At 50.2% G+C, this 19137-nt stretch overlaps 1 protein-coding gene across 9 annotated transcripts in view; it reads right to left on the bottom strand.

The window, feature by feature from the left end:
- Positions 1-19137, bottom strand: part of LOC144782717 (uncharacterized) — a 163076-nt gene that overhangs the window by 25147 nt on the left and 118792 nt on the right. For 8 of the 9 annotated variants that reach the window (XM_078662039.1, XM_078662040.1, XM_078662044.1 and 5 more), the window contains one exon: positions 18966-19063. In XM_078662039.1, coding sequence (XP_078518165.1) covers positions 18966-19063 — 98 coding nt within the window. The remainder of the gene's footprint in view (positions 1-18965; positions 19064-19137) is intronic. The other variant, XM_078662047.1, reaches the window with a different exon arrangement.

Consider the following 19137-nt stretch of genomic DNA (forward strand, 5'->3'; position numbering starts at 1 on the left):
GCCCGACACCGTTCCGGTGGAAGTATCAAGGCTCACACAGGTGGTTAGCAGGGACCGGGCGTCTGTGTCCGGTCTTAGGGTCAGCAAGCAGGGTAGACCGCACCAGTTGGCCCTTCATGGAGGTTTTCAGTACCATCCACAGGCAGCACACCTCTTTCCCTCCACCTTGTTGTGACACCATGCTGTGTCACCGGGGAGCTATGGAGAACTAGTGTTTATTGTCTGGGCTCTGGGGCTAGCATGCACCATAGAGGTAGAGCACAAGGGGAATTGGCCACACGTTGGTAACAGGTGAGCTCTGTGGTCCGATGTCTTATTCCGAGCTCCCGTGGCTTGATGCCCTGTCTGGGACAGTGCGGCAGTTGGCTCGCATGCGGTGTGCTGCGCCATGCGTAAATATTTGGAGCAGAGTTTTGGCCTTTTTTACATGTGTGCTACAAGCCAAACTCCATTGGGGTTGCTGGACTCTTGGGTCAGCGGTCCACGTTGGCATGGGCCGGTTTTTTCCGAATAGGGAAGAGACCCTAGTAATAGCAAGTAAGGAACAGCTAGGAGGAATGCCGGCCTTGGTGGGGGGCCCTGGCTGCGACGGTCGCCACACGCAGGGCTGTGGCGGAGTTACAGGGCGATCCAGAGGCGGAAAGGTACCCGGGAGTACCCTCTTCAGGAGCACAAAGGATGCGGAAGCCTAATATCCCCAGGTAGTCTGGGCGGTGGACCCTGGGGGTGCGACGGCGCCCCGCTATCCTACGGGCGGTTGGAAACCTGTACAACCGGGGATTGCTTGAACGCTCCGCCCCTCGTAGGGGGGGGGGCGTGAGCAAGAGGGTGGACCAAGGGTTCACCGGATAATGGGAGGGGCTATCTCCTCCCATAACCGCTAAGCAACGTTTGGCTAAGATCACGTTGCAAACTGGCCCATCAGGTGGTAGGTCGCGAGGGGCGGCTTGCCTTTGGATCGTCTAAGATAACCCACCTTGTTGGCATGTGTATATGCGAATAAACCTGCAGCTACTTTTTCCCAACAACAAGTTGTCTTGTCTGTTTATTTCTGCGACATGCATGTTGCTGGGAGCGGGCTAGTGAGTGGGCCGATATTGACACTATGTAGGTATGCAACTACCCGCTTCATTTTAGGCGTCTTCAAAGTGAGGCCTTGGAGTTGCCCATTGTCAGCTGCTATAAAGTCAGGCTCAATTGCTTGGTACACTGTGGGGCTGGTTTGCAAATATTTCCAGAGCTCCTTTGGGGTCCAAATCCTGTTCTGCTGGAAATCCTAAACTGGACCAGAGTTTTTCATGTTACCCCTAATTTATTGGGTCACACCCAGTAGATTACCGTATGCCCCCAAAAGGGGTTAGAGCTTTTCGGAAAAAAGTAACATGCAGGTGTCTCTCACTCCATCCTCACAAAGAGTGAAGCTCTAGTGAAAGGGAGTCAAAACCTGTTTAGAGAAGCTCTACCTCACGTAGTATGCAGGAGCCCCACCTCCCACCCCTCAATCCAGTAGGCGCACGCAATGTGTATTTTACTGAATGATTATCTGTTATACATTAGTTGTGTCGAAACACGTGTATAAAAATGATTGTAAATATTATGAACAGGGGGGGGCGCTAGAGGGCGCACAGCGGGATGGTTGACTTGTAAGTCAGCTCCGCCGGACGGGTGCCTGAACAGCGGCAAAAACCCGTGAAAACCGCCACAAGAACTCCGAAAATGTAACCGAGGACGTTGGAGAGAGATATCTGCAATCTGGTGCGGAAAAAACGGGAGTGAGAATAAAGATAGCGTACATATCCCTGAAAAACGGCTCGATGAAGAGTAAGAAACCAAGATGGCGGACGCGGGCACTTTGGGCGTCTGAACATTGAGGACGTCGGAGGTGCAGGTGAGCGATCGGACACACATCGCCGGCTGCTCCGCAGTGATGGGACCACTCGAGACAGTCACACGATCACAACAGTGACCCAGGAACGCTAAGAAGACGGCGACTTGGTGTGCGTTCCAGCCAAGGTAAAATGGCGGCTGCAGTGGAACGCATAACTGAAAGCGTAAACGGAGACTTTTGCCGGGACTAAATCGAGTGACCGAGGAACAGCGAACACCGCTAGAGGACATTTGTAAACACAATATAGGGCAAAAACAGACGGAGCAGAGGGGCAGAGCGCGCAAATTTTATGAGCCACGACTGTGAAAACTGCCGAGCTGGCCCTTAGATCACTAAGTACAACAGAGGGGGAATGCAGATAGCGTAGATTTCAGCTGCTTCGCGTCATGCACGCTAGAGGACCTACTAGGAAGACTTGAACAAGCGAAGGACTAACAAGTGAATATACTGCCGAACCGACAATTCGCTCAACTGGTGTGCAGCAGATGAATAACACAGGGCCTCAAAGATCGAATACGCCGAGAAACCGTCATTCCCAGGCGTCAAACGATTTTAACAGTGTCACTACAGAAAAAGCGCGGTGCAACGCCCCACTTCGATCCTGCGCCATGGGTAAACCAGAGAAGCAGCAGTCGAAACTGCAATTTGAAGCGAAAAAGCAACCAAGCGGCGCCACAAGAACGTCGGACACGGAGGGAGACAGCGAGGCCTGTGAGGGGACAGGAATGGAGAAGATCCTGCGGGCTATCCAACAAAGCCTTCATGACATGAACAATAAGTTAGATAATGTGGTGCTACGTGTAGACAACATGGCCGCCAAACTTGATAAACATGGAGAGAGACTGGTGGAGGCGGAACAACGCATATCAAGAATAGAGGATGACTCTGCAAACACTTCGAAGGTCTGTGGAGGACTGGAAAAGACAGTGGAGATATTACGCGCAAAGGTGGAAGACCAAGAAGCCAGGTCCAGGCGCAACAACGTCAGGATAGCGGGCCTGCCGGAGTCCACAAACACGGGGAAAATGGAGGACTACATAGAGAAGTTGCTGAAGGAATTGTTCGGAGCGGACTGCTTATCGCCAGTCTTTCTTGTGGAAAGAGCGCACCGCTCATTAGCGCCTGTACCGAAACCAGGTGCGCAGCCCCGTGTGATAATAGCCCGCATGTTAAACTACAGAGACAGGGACACTGTCCTACGACTGGCCAGGGAAAAGGGTGTCATCACACATCAGGGCAACACCTTGCAATTTTATCCTGATCACACCATGGCGGTCCAACTGGCAAGGAAGGAATTCGCACCGATAAAGAAGAAACTGCAGGACCTAGGCATTGAATATGCGATGCTGTATCCAGCAAGACTTAGGATCATCACGGCGGGTAAACCCACTGTCCTCCTCACAGTCCAAGCGGCGCATGAATATATAAAAAAAACTGGGACGGCGACAAAAAACACATGAACGTGAGGACCAAGGAAGTGACAACGAATAACTACACGGAGACTGCAAAACGGTGCACTCGACTAAAGCTACACCACGTATACCAGACCACCCCCAGGGCAACCCATTCCTGCTGTGAAAGAGGAAGGTTACGAGAGAGATAGGGTGTGTGACTTACATGGATTACGGATAATGGAGCGCAGTGTGCGGACTAGCGATGTGATCTAATACCACCCAAACGCTTGGAACAGTGAGTAACTAAACGACCTTCACTAGTAACAGAGGGATAGTGGGAGGAAATGTTCGGTAAGAAGCCCAAGACTATGTGCACTGGGACACAAAATGAGTGAAATGTACTAGAAGACTCCATAGCTTTTTGTGGAAAAAGGAGATTGCGGAGGGAGGCGGGGAGTGGCAACACGGGTTAGTCATGCAAATAATCAAGAATGGCATGTGCACCTGTCCACATCCACCATGTGGATGGAGAAGTGCGCACCTGGCGACACCCCCAAGCGGGTGCGCCCCTGTTACAGTTCTACTGCCTATTTAGTTGCATTAAAGGGATGGCTTTGGCAAAGTTTGGGCGCTAAAGTGGGTGGGGGGAGGGTCAGGGAAACGAGAGTTGTTAGACAGATGTCACTGTGTCTGAGAAGCATTGCGACCTCCGTTATTATCAGGGAAGATGCAATGCAATGTACATCACATTCCGAAACCGAGCGTTACCAAATATCTACACTCGAAGTGTTTTATATCACACAGCGTCAGGATACCTTCCCAACGCACTAACATGGCAACGTCTGCCGCACTTAAATGCATAACATGGAATATTCGGGGAATGGGGAATCCGAAGAAGATACGACACATCTTTGCCTACTTTGATAGATTACATGTAGACATTGTGTTCCTTCAAGAGACACACCAGGCTGCTACCGCAGGTGGCACTATAGGGGCAAGGTGGGCGGAATCGGTCACCAGCTCTAATTATTCCACATACTCTCGTGGTGTCAGCATTCTCATACATAAGGGAGTGCACTTTGAGATTTCGACAGTACATCGGGACGCCGAGGGGAGAAGCGTTATTGTGGTTGGGATGGTGAGACATCAGCAAATGGCATTGGTAAACACGTATGGCCCCAATATAGACGACCCAGGGTTTTATACAAAACTGTGGCAGGAAGTGGCACAACTCCAGGTCAAACACATATTATGGGGTGGAGACTTCAACATCGCACTACAAGATGGATTGGATAGATCCCACAACACATTAGAACCACATAAACGTGCGAGACTGAAGCTTACAGGCGCACTTACTGACTTACAGATGTCGGATATATGGAGAGTGCAGAACCCGGGGGTGATGGCCGCGACACATATCACTGCGGCGCACAATAGTTGGTCCAGACTAGATTATTGGTTGGGCACGAGTGAAGTAGTGGCATGGACAGTTAAGATCAGTCATTTGCCAAGAACATTATCAGACCATAGTCCTGTGCTCCTGGAGCTGCTAATACCACACTACATACCTCCGCCCTTCACATGGAGATTTAATGCGGGGAGCTCTGAGAGACCCAATATATACGGACACAATACACAAGGCGATAGTGGACTACTTTGAAATAAATTGCCCCACTTCTGACGATCCAGGCCTCTTATGGGAAGCATTCAAGGCCACAATACGGGGGTGTGCATTAGCACCACCACGGGAATACTGAGAGACATAAGGCAGCAACTGACAACACGAGAAAAAGCTATACGGATACTAGAACAGCAATACGCGCAAACGAGGGACGTAACATTATTGGTACACATCAAAACGTTACTGCAGGAACATCAACAATTCGCAACAGATGAACTGAATTACATTACCAAACGCAAAACGGCAAGAACATATGGAGAAGGAGGGAGGCCGGGCAAAACACTAGCTGAGAAAATATGCAAGGGTAGACCACAACACCATATAACAGCGATCAAAACACGAGAGGGAGCAGTCACCAGAGACATAAGAGGGATTCTAGGTGAATTCATGACCTCTTATGGTCAATTGTATGAAGTACGACCCACACCGACACAGGAAGACATGCTGACGTACATGGCAGACGTAGAAATCGCATGGCTGTCAGATGCCCACAGGGACTATTTAGCCCGCCCAGTCACGGTGGAAGATGTTGTGGACACAATAAAACATTTGCCAAACAGCAAGGCACCGGGACCTGACGGCTATACGGCAGAATTTTATAAGACTTTTGCTGATATACTGGCGCCACATCTGGTCAGGTTATACGGGGCAGCACACGAGGCACAAACACTACCGGCATCTATGAGGGAGGCAATGCTAATAGCCTTGCTTAAACCAGGAAGGGACGAGGAGCACTGCGACTCGTACCGCCCCTTGTCCCTCATAAACGTAGACACGAAAATAATAGCAAGTCTGCTGGCCGCAAGACTTAAGCAGCTAATGCCGTTACTGATCAGGCCGGACCAGTCAGGTTTTATACCGGACAGATCAACCGCGCATACCACTAGGACGCTATTTGCGCTGGCACACTATCTGGCGCCGAATATCAAAGCAGTAGCGGTGTTGTTAGACGCCGCAAAAGCGTTTGACACGATAGCCTGGACCTTTTTACACACAGTAATGATAAGGATGGGTTTCCCGCCTATATTCACACAATGGATCTCAATGCTGTACACGAACTTATCTGCCCGTATTCGGGTAAACAAGTATGTTTCCGAACGATTGCCATATGTCGGGGAACGAGGCAAGGTTGCCCATTGTCTCCCATGCTTTTCGCATTAGTGTTGGAGCCACTGGCTTGTAAAATTAGACAACATCATCACGCTTCTGCAATTCAACTCCCAACACGCCCAATCCACATTTCCTTATATGCAGACGACATGGTAGTTTATGTGAAAAACCCAGAACACCACCTCAACCCATTAATACGTGAATACATTAAATACGGACAACATTCTGGTCTACAAATAAACTGGTCAAAGTCCCTAGTCTTGGCAATGACTGACAGTACTACCCCGATTACAATGGATTACCCACTAGAATGGCAAGAAGAACCCACTAAATATCTAGGGGTGTGGTTTCACAGGGACCCAGAACAAGTAATAAGAACTAACTACGGCAGGGTAATATCATCCCTAGACGATAAAATCAAACGCTGTAATAGGCTGCCATTGTCATTAGCAGATAGGGCAGCGATTGTGAAGATGGTAATTTTACCCAAGCTTCTGTACTTATTTACAAACATCCCCATTAGACCCCCGACAGAGGTGTTCCGAAATATTACCAGAATATTACTGAATCTACTCTGGGCGGGTAAACACGCTAGAATAGAATTACAAACGATGACACTGCCGTATGAGAAGGGAGGTTTTAAGGTCCCAAATATGTATCTGTATTACCTCTGCGCTCAAGCGCAATTTGCACATCACTGGTTTCACGAAATCCTTTCCTGACGCATGTAGCGGTGGAAACAGGTGATGCTGACCCGATACCTCTAATTAACCTATTGCCACACAGGCGACCTAGAATACATGATCGGGACATCAATCCAGTGAACACCACAATTGAGGCTTGGAGACTGATGGGTAGGGCTTCCGACAAGTTGCCGATATATGCACCGAAACTCCCTCTAGCAAATCACCCAGCTCTGTCGGTCACACAGGAACCGGTAGGGATGGATTTATTGCGGCATGCAGGCATAGACACATTGGGGGACCTGTACGAGGACGGGGTTTTCCGAACACTAAACAACCTGCACTACATAAGCTATCCGACATGGTTATTCAGCTTTACCTATTACAGATTGCAGAGAGCGGTTAAAGATCACTTTCCTGCATTCCCAGAGGAGCCTAAAATTCTAGACACACTGCAATTGCTTCTGGCGGCCCCGGCAGCCACACACCTGGTATCCAGACTATACACAAGCTTGCAGAGAGACACAGGGGGAAACACTGAAAAGATGAGAAATAAATGGAACGCGCAACTAAATGACGCATTATCTGAGGAAGATTGGGAGACAGCATGTTCTCTCACCAGTATGCTGACACCCAACGGGAACCTCCGGATTATTCATTATAAATACATACACCAGGTGTACTATACGCCTGAACGGCTCCACAGATATGGGTTACGGGAAGATTCAAATTGTGTGAGATGCAGGAAAGAACACGCAGATTTCATACATCTAGCCTGGCAATGCCCCTTAGTTGAAGAGTACTGGGAGAAGGTGGTGCAAGAGGTTGGTAAGATGCTTGGGGAGACACTCGAATGCACGATTCTGGTCTGTCTATTAGGCCTTGTACCGCAGCTCAGAGCGAAAAAGAGAAAGTTTTGCGTGATTGCTCTATTAATGGCTAAGAGGAGGGTGGCAATGCATTGGAATGTGAAAAAGGGACCTAGGGTGAAAGACTGGCTAACAGATTTAACTTACTGTCGGGATACACTAGCTACTTACGGAGAGGAATTGCCGACTGGATCTCGTCCCACGGACTTCTGGATGTATCTAAAGGATTACCTGCAGGCGCAGTCATCGGCCGGAACCGAATGATATTAATGGTATAATTTGTGATCTTATTGTCTAGAGAATGTGTATGTATTGGCAACGTTTAAGTAAGGAGAGGAGAATGATGTGACACAGTGACTGTAGTTGAAGGGTTTTATTGGTTTGGTTACTGTCCTTAAAGTTCTGAATAAGGATAAAAAGCAAAATGTAAGTGTAAACATATGCAATGTGGAACGAGATGCACTGTGTTAAAAGTGAAAAATGCCGACTGCTAATGCGCCGCCGGTCCAATGGATGTCGGCTAAATGGCTGTGTACGCCTCATGGCACTATGCACCTACTAGGATAGTGAAAGGCCGGCCCGCTGAGGTTGTAGGCATACCACCTGTGTATTTACTGGCTATATGTGCAATAAACGACTTACACAATAAAAAAAAAATAAATAAAAAAAAAAAATATTATGAACAGCCCAGAAACAATTACTATGCTAGGGCTAAAGGTCAAATAAGTCCCAATCATTAGTCTTCACACATCTCTACCATACTAATTTTCCCCAATTGGTAATAGACTTCCTACAACGTGTGTGAGTTAGTTTAGTTCTACATTAATTTGCTACTAGGCAAAGTCATGCAATATCTGCACCATACCTTATTGTGCTTTCATGCCCGACGTCAGAGCTTCATGGTTTTGTGCCCCTCCAGCTGGCACCAGCTCCTGGTAGCAGCTTGTGTCAATCACTTCATTCAGCAGTCTGTGCCCAGCTGTGCACTAAGTCCAAATTTCACAGTTTCTCACTATTCCGCTGTTCCATCCTATTACAGGTGTATCAGAGCAGACATGGGATACTGGGCCACATCCATGTGTTTGGGTCATTTGCCACTGGTTTCCTGGACCGGTCTTACCACAAATCTGCAAATTGGGTGTAGGACAGTGCCCTTTTTGTATGGTCAGCCCCACACCATTTCCCCCAATGCTGATGGTTATGACTGAAAGAGCACGGTAGCCAGGCCCTAGTACTTTCTCCTTAAAATATGATACAAGTGAATTGGTAAACCCAATTGGCAAGGGCTTTAACCCCTTAAGAAGTCCCTCGTAAATGGTACCAGTAGTACTCACGGCCTGAAAGTTAAAGGGGTCACCAGGGCCTGCAGCAGTGATTGTGCTAACCCGAGTGAACCAAGCAAGCAGATGACCGCAGTCCTGCAATTGTAGACTGTATGAGCAGTGCAAACTGCTCAAACTATACTTTGCCTTCAACATGAGTAGCAAGGTAAAAGCACTGTTGGACAAGTTACTACTTGTGTAACAATATATCTGTAAGAGACATTAGTTAGTGATAGATTCCTTACCTTAGAATAATCCCCAGGCGTCCGACTGGATCCGGAAAGTTTTGCTTAGCAGTACCCCTGCGCGTCGGTAGGTGGTGTCATGTGGCTCCACGTCGGTCACTGGCGTTGAGCGCCAAGATGACGTCACGGAGACTACTTAGACGCCACCCATGCACGCGGACGTCAGCTCTGTACATGACTTTTGGCGCCGAAACGCAGAGCCATGCAAGATACTGACCATTGGTACATAAAACTAGGGCCCTAAAAGGGGATGACCTTAACCCTAGCAATCAGTTCGCAGAACGGGGAGGATGGGTGGGGCGGTAAGGAATCATCACTAACTAATGTCTCTTAAAGATGTAACTTGTGCATCTGAAAGAGACACGTTAGTGATAGAGTCCTTACCTTCGAATAGATACCCCAGCAATACCAACCCCGGTGGTGGCTATGCAAACAGGATTACACCAGAAAGTCATGGAGCAAAGAACGGCCAAAGAAGCCATCTCTCCGAGCCGGACTGTCAAGGCAGTAGTGTTCGGTAAACGTGTCCAGCGATGCCATCGTAGCTGCCTGACAAATGTCCTGCAAGGGAACGCCGCGTCCCAAGGCAGTAGTGGCCGCAGTGGCCCTGGTCGAATGGGCACGCGGCCCCACAGGAGGCTCCTTCTTGGCCAAGGAGTAACATGCTTTGATGCACAGAACAACCCATTGGGAGATGGTCTGTTTGTTCACAGCCCAAACTTTTTTGCCGCCCACGTAGCCAACAAAAAGCTGATCATCCACCCGAACTGCTGTGTACGCAGCAGATAGAATGCGAGCGCACATTTTGGGTCCAGACGGTGGAGCCTCTCCTCTTCCCCTGAAGAATGCGGTGGGTGAAAGAAGGTGGGCAAAGTGATGGTCTGCCCGATGTGGAAGGGCGTGAAAACCTGTGGCAAGAAAGAAGGACGGGTCCTTAAAACCACCTTGTCCGGATGAACAGAAAGGAAAGGAGGTTTAGAAGAAAGAGCCTGGAGCTCACTCTCTCTCCTGGCAGAGGTGATAGCTACCAGGAAAGCCGTTGTTAGAGTAAGAAGACATAAAGGGCAGATATGAAGAGGCTCAAAGGGAGCGCACATCAGAAAAGTCAAGACAAGATTTAAGTCCAATTGAGGCAATATGAAAGGCAAGGGAGGGAACATGTGTGTAATGCCTTTGAGGAAACGGTTAACAACCGGGGACTTAAAAAGAGAAGGCAGATCAGGAAGCCTCAGGAAGGCAGAAATGGCAGCAAGATAACCTTTGATAGTGCCTATAGTAGAGCCCTGCTGTGCCTAAGACAGAAGAAACAAAAGAACCTCAGAAAGAGGGGCCGAAAGGGGATCCATAGCCTTTGCTGTGCACCATGCCACAAATCTGTTCCATCGGCAGGCGTATACCGTTTTAGTGGAGGGATACCTGGCTGCCAGAATGACACTACAGACCTCAGGAGGGAGGTCGAAAGCCGTCAACTGTCGCCGCTCAATCTCCACGCATGGAGGTGGAGGCGGGACAGGTTTGGGTGGAGGACCGTCCCCTGTTGTTGTGACAGACTGAGTAGCTCGGGATACCATACCCTTCGAGCCGAGTCCGGAGCCACAAGAATAACTTGGGCCCGGTCACGCCTGATCTTCTGCAGCACTCTGGGCTGAAGTGGTATAGGCGGAAAGGCGTACAACAGACTACGACTCCACTCGCAACGAAAAGCGTTGCAGAGCGAGTGCCGCCTTGGAAATTCCAACGCGCAGAACTGATGACATTGTGCGTTCTCTTCGGTGGCGAATAGATCTAGCCAAGGCTCTCCCCACTGCAGAAAGAGACCTTGCGCCACGTCCGAGTTCAGACGCCATTCGGGATCCATCAAGCACCGGCGGTGGAGTTTGTCCGCCCTGGCATTCAGAGAACCTGCCAGGTGCTGAACCACCAAGTTAATGCCTTATGTTCCAGCCATGTCCAGAGGTGCAGAGCCTCCTGACATAGGGTCCAGGACCCCACCCGCCCTCTTAGTTGCAATACCACATGGCGGTGGTGTTGTCCATGAACACCTGCACTACACTTCCCCGGACCGAGGGCAGGAATGCCTTCAGTGCAAGCCAGATCGCCCGCAGCTCCAGAAGTTTGATATGGAGCCGGGACTCCGCCAGAGACACGAGGCCTCTGATCTCCTACTCTCCCAAGTGGCCTCCCCATCCCAGGAGGGACGCATCCATCACCACCGTGTGCTCTGGTTGGGGAAGGGAGAGGGATCTGCCATTGACCCAATCGCGATTCGTAAGCCACCACTGCAAGTGTCGTGCAGTGCACCCCGAGATTTGGACATGATCGGACAGGTTGCCCTGTTGCTGTGCCAACTGGAACTTTAGGTCCCACTGCAGAGCCCGCATATGCCATCTGGCATGTTGCACCAGCAGAATGCAGGAGGCCATCAGGCCCAGGAGCCGGAAGGTCATCCTGACTGAAACCCGGGATAGAGGCTGAAAGATCGGAATCCTAGCTGGAATATCCCAGACTCGCTGCTCGGGAGGGAAAACCAGAAACTGCATTGATTCCAGAACCGCTACGATGAAGGGGAGCTTCTGAGAGGGATGCAGGTGCGACTTGGGCACGTTGAGGGAGAACTGCAGCAAATGCAGAAGGGCAGTCGTAGTCTGAAGGTGGGTGACAACTGCCTGGGGCGAGCCTGCCTTCAACAACCAGTCCTCAAGGTAAGGGGAAGACTGATACCCTTAACCTGCGCAGATTAGCAACGACCACCGCCATCACCTTCATGACTACCCGAGGGGCACTGGTAAGGCCGAAGGGGAGCACAGCAAACTGAAAAGCTCCTGGCCTACCATGAACCGCAGGTAGTGCTGGTGGGCCGGCAGGACGGGAATGTGAAACTATGCGTCCTGCAAGTCCAACACCACCATCCAGTCTCCAGGATCCAGGGCAATCAGGACCTGAGCCAAAGTCAGCATCTTGAATTTCTCCTTCCGGAGGAAGCGATTGATGTCCCAAAGGTCCAAGATGAGGCACAGGCCCCCCTTTTCCTTCTTGGGGACCAGAAAGTAGTGGGAATAACAACCGTATCCTACTTCTGGCCCAGGAACGCGCTCAATGGCCCCCTTGACGAGGAGGGACGAGACTTCTTGACGGAGAAGAGTCAAATGTTCCCCCGACATGCGGTGGTGCTAAGGCGGCATGGCAGGAGGGGAGTACAGAAAGGGGAGTGCATAACCGTGGCCGATGATCTGCAGCACCCACTTGTCCGATGTGATTTCGCACCAGTGGTGGAGGTGGTGGCGGATCCTGCCACCCACCGGCATGGGGTGTTCCCTGAAGCTCAGATTAGGAAGGCTTAGAGGCGGAAGTGGACTGACCCAAACATTGGTTACCAGACCCGCACCTGCGGCATCCATGGCCGCGGCCACGCAGAGGCTGGTTCTGCACAGGCTTGCTTGAAGAGTGTGCCTGGGTGCCCCTGCCCTGGCCACAAAAGGAACGAAACCCCGGCGTGGCAGGGTTCTTCGTGAAAAGACCCAAAGACTTGGCCGTAGCACGAGACTCTTTAAAATGCTCCAGGGCATTGTCGGCCTTATTGCCTAAAAGGCGGGAGCCATCAAAGGGCATGTCCATGAGCGAGCACTGGACATCGGGTGAGAACCCAGTGGAACGCAACCAGGCATGTCGCCGCAAGGCCACAGTAGTGGAAATTGCCCTGCCCAACGAATCAGCGGCGTCCAAACCACACCGGATGGTAAACTTAGCCTCATCCTTTCCTTCCGCAATCGCTTGGGAAAGGACAGCCTGGACCTCCTCAAAACACTGAGGTAAGACCTCAGCTACCGAATCCCACACTGCATGGGAATAACGGCCCAATAAGCAGGTGGTGTTAACCGCCCGCAACCCCAAGCTGGCTGGAAACAACCTCTTGCCGAATTGGTCTAGCCGTTTAGAGTCCTTATCCGGCACAGCCGTGGGAAAGGCACTCTGACGTCGAGGCCTGAATGACCAGGCTCTCAGGTGTGGGGTGAGTGGTCAAGAAGGAGGGGTCACCAGGAACCAAGCGATGACGCCTGGGGACGATTTCATCCACCGGCACCCCCGAGGCCGGTCGCAACCAAGTGCCAAAGAGGACTTCGGTGAGAGCCTTATTGAAAGGGAGCAGCGGCTCCGACGACGTAGACGCTGTCTGGAGCACCTCCGGAAGGAGGTTGGTCTTAAGGGCTACCGTAGGGAGGTCGAGATGGAGAGCCTCCGCAGCCCGATACAGCACCATGGTATAGGAAGGACCTGCCTCCATAGTAGGCGGAGGAGAGGTAAACCCCGGGTCATAAGACACATCAAGCTCGCCCGCATCTTGAAGATCGTCCACCCAATCCTGCTTGGAGTCACATTGCCGGGCAAGGGGGTCCTCGGAGCCGTCCCAGTCCTCATTCGGCTCCAGAGTAGAGGGAGCCGGCTGCGGCGATAGGGCAGGAGAGGGGGCAAGTGGCACTGGTGGCTGTGCCTCCGGGCCAACAGGATCTGGACACAGGACCGCAGAGCCCGAAGGCGCGCCGGCGGGAGCCCGGGCCTAAAGAGGCGGTCCATAACAGCAAGAAACTCTTGCATCTGTTCGGGAGTCGCCGACGGACCCGGGTATAGCAGGTAGGCCGTGGGACTCCCCAGCTCCAGAGGAACCGCAGGGGCGGAGACCCTGTCCCCTTCGTCCACCTCCGGAGAGCCACAGGGGGACGTCGGCAAGCGAACACGCTTCTTCGACTTCTTTTTATGGCATTGCTTACCGGAATCTGAAGGCGAAGACTTAAAGCCCAAGGAGCGACGGCCCAGTCCCGCGAGCGGTCCCGTGAAAGGCCCCTAGACCCGGAGCGGCGGTGAGAAGAGTGCCGGACCTCCAGCAACTTCCTGCGCCGCTCCTGTAAGGCCTTCAGGGCTCTGGCTCGACAGTCCTGGGAATCATGATCGGTCTGTAGGCAGTAGAGGCACACATCGTGGGGGTCTGCCACCGGCATGTTACGGCGGCACGACCCACAAGACTTAAATCTGGGCATCCCTACGTGCACCAGGAGACGAGAGGAGACGACAAAAGTCTCAAAAAAGTAGTCAAAAAATGACTGAGGTACGTGCTCAATCCGGATCTGCGCTTTCGGCACGGAAAAAGAAAGAACCGACGTCACCGCGCATGGGTGGCGTCTGAGTAGTCTCCGTGACATCATCTCGGTGCTCACAACACCAGTGACGGACACGGAGCTGCATGACTCCACCTACCGACGTGCAGGGGTACTGCTAAGCAAAAACTTTCCGGATCCAGTCTGAACCTTGGGGATTATTGTAAGGTAAGGAATCTATCACTAACGTGTCTCTTTCAGATTTTAATATATGCCACTCACCCATAAGGTAGGCCTCCTGAACCCAGGAGGCAGGGTGCATTTTATTAAAGGTGTGGCCATACAAGTGCAAGCTTATATGACCCTATAGTAGCACCTTTCCGTTAAAGGCTACTGCAAGCGTTCAGGGGGCCAAAAGATAACATGGGCTGGCACCCACAGACCCGAGGTTGCCAGCTCCATTATGGTCCCACTGAAAAGTGTCATGTTTGGTATCAAATGACTTGTCTCAGCTAACCTGAAGTGTTTCCCACGTCAGATTTGATGTGGCATGCACCCATGTGGCTACCTTAAAGCATGCCCACATGCTTGCCCCAGCCTTTCCTGTGCCCCAGCTGAAAGCCTGCAGCTGCTGCAGCCAAGAAAATAATCTGGCCCCATGCCAGGAGGTGTGGCCACTCCCAGGAATCAGAAACAAGTAGTCAGTAGGCTTACACTCTCATGTTAGCCACACCCCTGGGAAGGAGTACCTGATCTGTACAGCTGAGGATGAGTGCTGCCTTTTTCAAAAGTAGCAGAATAGAGGATTCGGTGTAGAAAAAGGTGGCACCCCCCCACCCGGACGTGGTCACCTCAGGGGTGGATTAGCCACCCAGGCTCTTAACCCATTGCTAAATGCACCCACACCCTTGATTCTAGGATTTAAGGAGCACCCCTGGCACCAGAACCGTAGATCTGCTTGAATTGCAACCAAGTACAAAGAAGATACCAGTGACCGCGATTTCAGGACCTGCACAAAGCAAAGGCATGACAACCTGCACCTGTGGCAACCACCCCGTGACTGCACGATCACGACTCGTCCCTGATCAGAGATTGGCTCCAGAGGAAAGAGGAACCTCTGTGCAAGCCAAAGGCAACTCCAGAACACCCTTGGACTAGAGGTACTAGTCCCCTGCAGCCAGTAGGCAGATCACACTCCGAGACCAAAGATTCACTGGCAATCGGGCCCGCTGAAGGATCACTCCAAAGTAAATGGTCTAGAGCATTGTGCAAAACGTAGTTCTGACCACCAGCAAGTTTCAGGTTGCTACTTTTTTCTCCAGGACATCGAAGTAACTGAAAGCTTTGTAGTAGTACCAAGGCTTGTTGGTGCCTAGTTGGGTTACCACTACCTGTGTTCAACGCTGTGCCTCCAGGGAATCCAGCACCTTCGTATTTTTTGCATCCCTTTCCTCACCAGCATCATCCAATTAGAAAAACGAGCTCCCGCATTCAGCACCGAGGACAGCCAGGGCAACTATGCACCTGGGCCCTACAAGCCAGCTAAAATTCAACCGACTGTCGGAGCCGGTTCCTGTGAACCACATCACCTTACCCCACCCACCCCCAGAAGTTTCCACTGGACGCTATCTGCAAGTGACAGAGTGTCAATAGTGTGTTTTCCCATTGACTGCAATGTTATCCTTTTGCAGGAGTTAAATGCACTGATTTATGTATCCTTTTAAAATCCGTAACTCTGGTTATAGTTATCCGATTGTCTTCATTTTGGTGTCTAAAATGATATAAAAATCTGATCTATATTTATAAATTGGTGTCAGATTTCTTTTGAGTGTTGTCAATTACTTATCGTCCATATTGGTACTCTGAAATGCTCAACAAATGTTCCTCTAATAAAGCCCGATTGCTCTGTGCCACACCCTACCATGACTGAGCTAGGGATTCATTAGTGTGAATCCAAAGGACCTATTTGGGTTAACATGTAGGTATTGTATAGTGAAGCCTAACCAAGCTCACTACATAATACCCCACTTTCCTACATTGGGCGACACACAATCCAATTTAGTATAATGGGAAGTGATCCGGAACATGATTCTCCCTTGTGGCACTACACTTGCAGAGTTCCCTTGATCTAGTTACATATTGTAACCCCTAGATGGCTGGTCCATTCCAGCCAATAAGATCATGAATGAGGCACGCATGTAGTCTCAATTTCCCCCACAAATCAATTGCTCACTCGCTGTACAGTTTTTCATTCTTTCTACTGGGGATGTATTGCACATGTGAGAGTCTTTTCCAGGCTCCTCCTGAGCACATCCAATGGTCCCACCGCGCTCCTGCAGGCCGGGGCCATGGCGGCTGAAGATAATACCTGGGGCTGCGGATAAGGCAGGAGTGGGACAGGTCTCTGTAGACATGACTGCCCTGGTTTGGCTTATTAAAGTATTTATTTTTTTAAACTATGGATGGGGATGCGACCACAAGCGATCGCCAGTGCTCAGATTATTTCAAGCATTACATCTATCACTTTGTGTTTGGATGCAACAGGTTTGTCCTTTGGCAAAGAGACTTGGTGCTGGACTGCAGGTCTGAATGTTGTGGCTACATCAGATAGCAAGTTGATTGTTGGCCCAGCCCAGGCAGATGCAGGCAGTTGCAGCCCCTATCAGGCCCACAGACTAATCATGGATGATGCAGCTCAGCCCAGGCAGGTAACTAGTTGCAGCCCAGATTGGGCAAATGTAGTACCCATGGGAGCTCCAGTTCTGATCAGGCTAAAGCATTAATCCTAACAGACACATCCCTGACCAAGCAGATATGCACAGGTAGTTTAAGCGTTTCCTTCCAGGAAATGGTTGTGAGAGATCAGGGAAAACCTCTGCAGCACAGGTAACTCCTAGCTTACTCAGTTGTAGTCAGCTCTGTCCCATGTCCCTCAGTACCAGGGACATGCTGGACCTCTCTCCTCCTACACACACTCTCCTCCTGCAAGGCCAGATGGACTTCTTCCCTCTCTCAGCAAGCAGGCAGTCAGCCAGGGTTCTACGCACTTCAAGAAGATCCACCGCTCCACCAGCAAAAAGTGCAGCCTACACATAATGTCTCCTCACCTCTGGCAGACTGGTTATCAGGTAGACACCAGACCTGGTTACTCAGTAGTCCTTCGAGAACTCTGAAAAGCACTTCCTTCCCCAGTCATGAAGGATCAGGAACAAAGAGGGGTGGTTTGGATGGCATTTCTTTGCACACCTTCTAGACAGAAGTTGTAAATTCACTGTCTGAAACATAGCAACCGGCTTGGGGTGCTATTGTTTTCAAGTGTTTTTCTCAGCTGCTCTCCAGACACAGTCTTGTATAGAGTGATGCTTCTCACAGAGGTAGCACTAGGGCGGTCTTCAAACTAAAGCACCCACAACACAGGCACACGGAATTCTGAAGTTTCTATACCTGGCTGACATCAGGATTTCTTAAGTGGCAATCAGGGATAAAATAAAGGGCAGGCCTAACCTAGAAATTTCCTCACGTAACCCAACAGAAACGAAAGTCCCACTCCTCATCCCTACCGTCAACCAAATGGTCATGCTCAGGAAGAACGCATGCAAAAAATACAACAACAAAACTCATGGAATTTATAAAGGCAGCCCTATCGCCATCCTCCTCACTTCAACGTCTAGATTTCCAACCTCTGGCCAAAGGAATGCAGGCAATACATTTCCATCTTCTGGGAAATTTGCCCCCAACATCAGTTATGTCTTATGCCAAGCCAGGGGCATCCACAATTGATCCCACTTGCTTCAGAACTCAGGATGTCTCAGACATGGAGCCCTACTACTGCACACAGCATACATGCTACACACACACTACGTATAGAATGTCAGTGCAAGGTTCTGGGCACGCACAACAGCAGAACTTTACACAAGAAGGGCCTGTAGGGAATACTCTCAATAACACAGATCGAAAGGACTGGTAACACTAACATTTTCAAAAACCCAGCATGATGCCGCACTGCTTTATGCGCTCAACTAAAGGCAGGGACAGTAGTCCTCTGCCCTCTCTGAGAGCATGCTTGGTGCAGCCCTCCAAGTCACAGCAGGGCTAGGACTTCACATAGTCCTAGACAGGCCTGGCCCTCTGCACACATGGCTAGCGTTATGCTATGGGCAATATAAAAGTAAGAAAAACAGATACATACAGAGTTGGGGACTCGGCCAAGGCAACACACAAGTATACTGTGCAGGAAATATTCCTGTCCTAACATCCGCAAACACAAAATGACTTACTGTGGGACAGAGTGGTGTCGTCCTCCCAATTCAAGATGGAGGCTTGTGAATTAAGCATGTGCTTCCACTGAACGCAAAAAGTACTTAGCTGAATAGAATACATATAGTTAAATGTACCCTTAGTACTTCGTGTTTCATCATTTTTTGTAAAGTCTGGTGAAACTAAGAAGGCACCCCTAAGAAACAATGGCATTCCATTACCATAAACACAGTCTCCTTTGATCTGGGTGTTTTTGAATGTGAATTAACACCTTATTACACAATACTTAATTTTGCTGAGTAGCCCTGCTGAAAGATATTACACATGGTCTTTGAGGATCAAAAGTTTCGACTTGGACGACCAAATATTTTCAGTGTAAGAAAAGACAACTATGAAGCGAGAAGGGGATTCCAGCAAATTGCTTACCTACATTAAAGATGAAAGCATCAGTGAGGGACCCAGCAGTGCAGCAGCCTCCACTGATTAACACCTTGTGGTCAGACACCGGCATGGCTGCATGGAAGCTGTTAAAAAAAGAAGAGGTATGCTGCCAGTTATTTACATGATACGACATTCTTATAATGTATAGTTGGTGGTA

The sequence above is a fragment of the Lissotriton helveticus genome, chromosome 9 (genome assembly GCF_964261635.1).
Source record: "Lissotriton helveticus chromosome 9, aLisHel1.1, whole genome shotgun sequence".
NCBI lineage: Eukaryota > Metazoa > Chordata > Amphibia > Caudata > Salamandridae > Lissotriton > Lissotriton helveticus.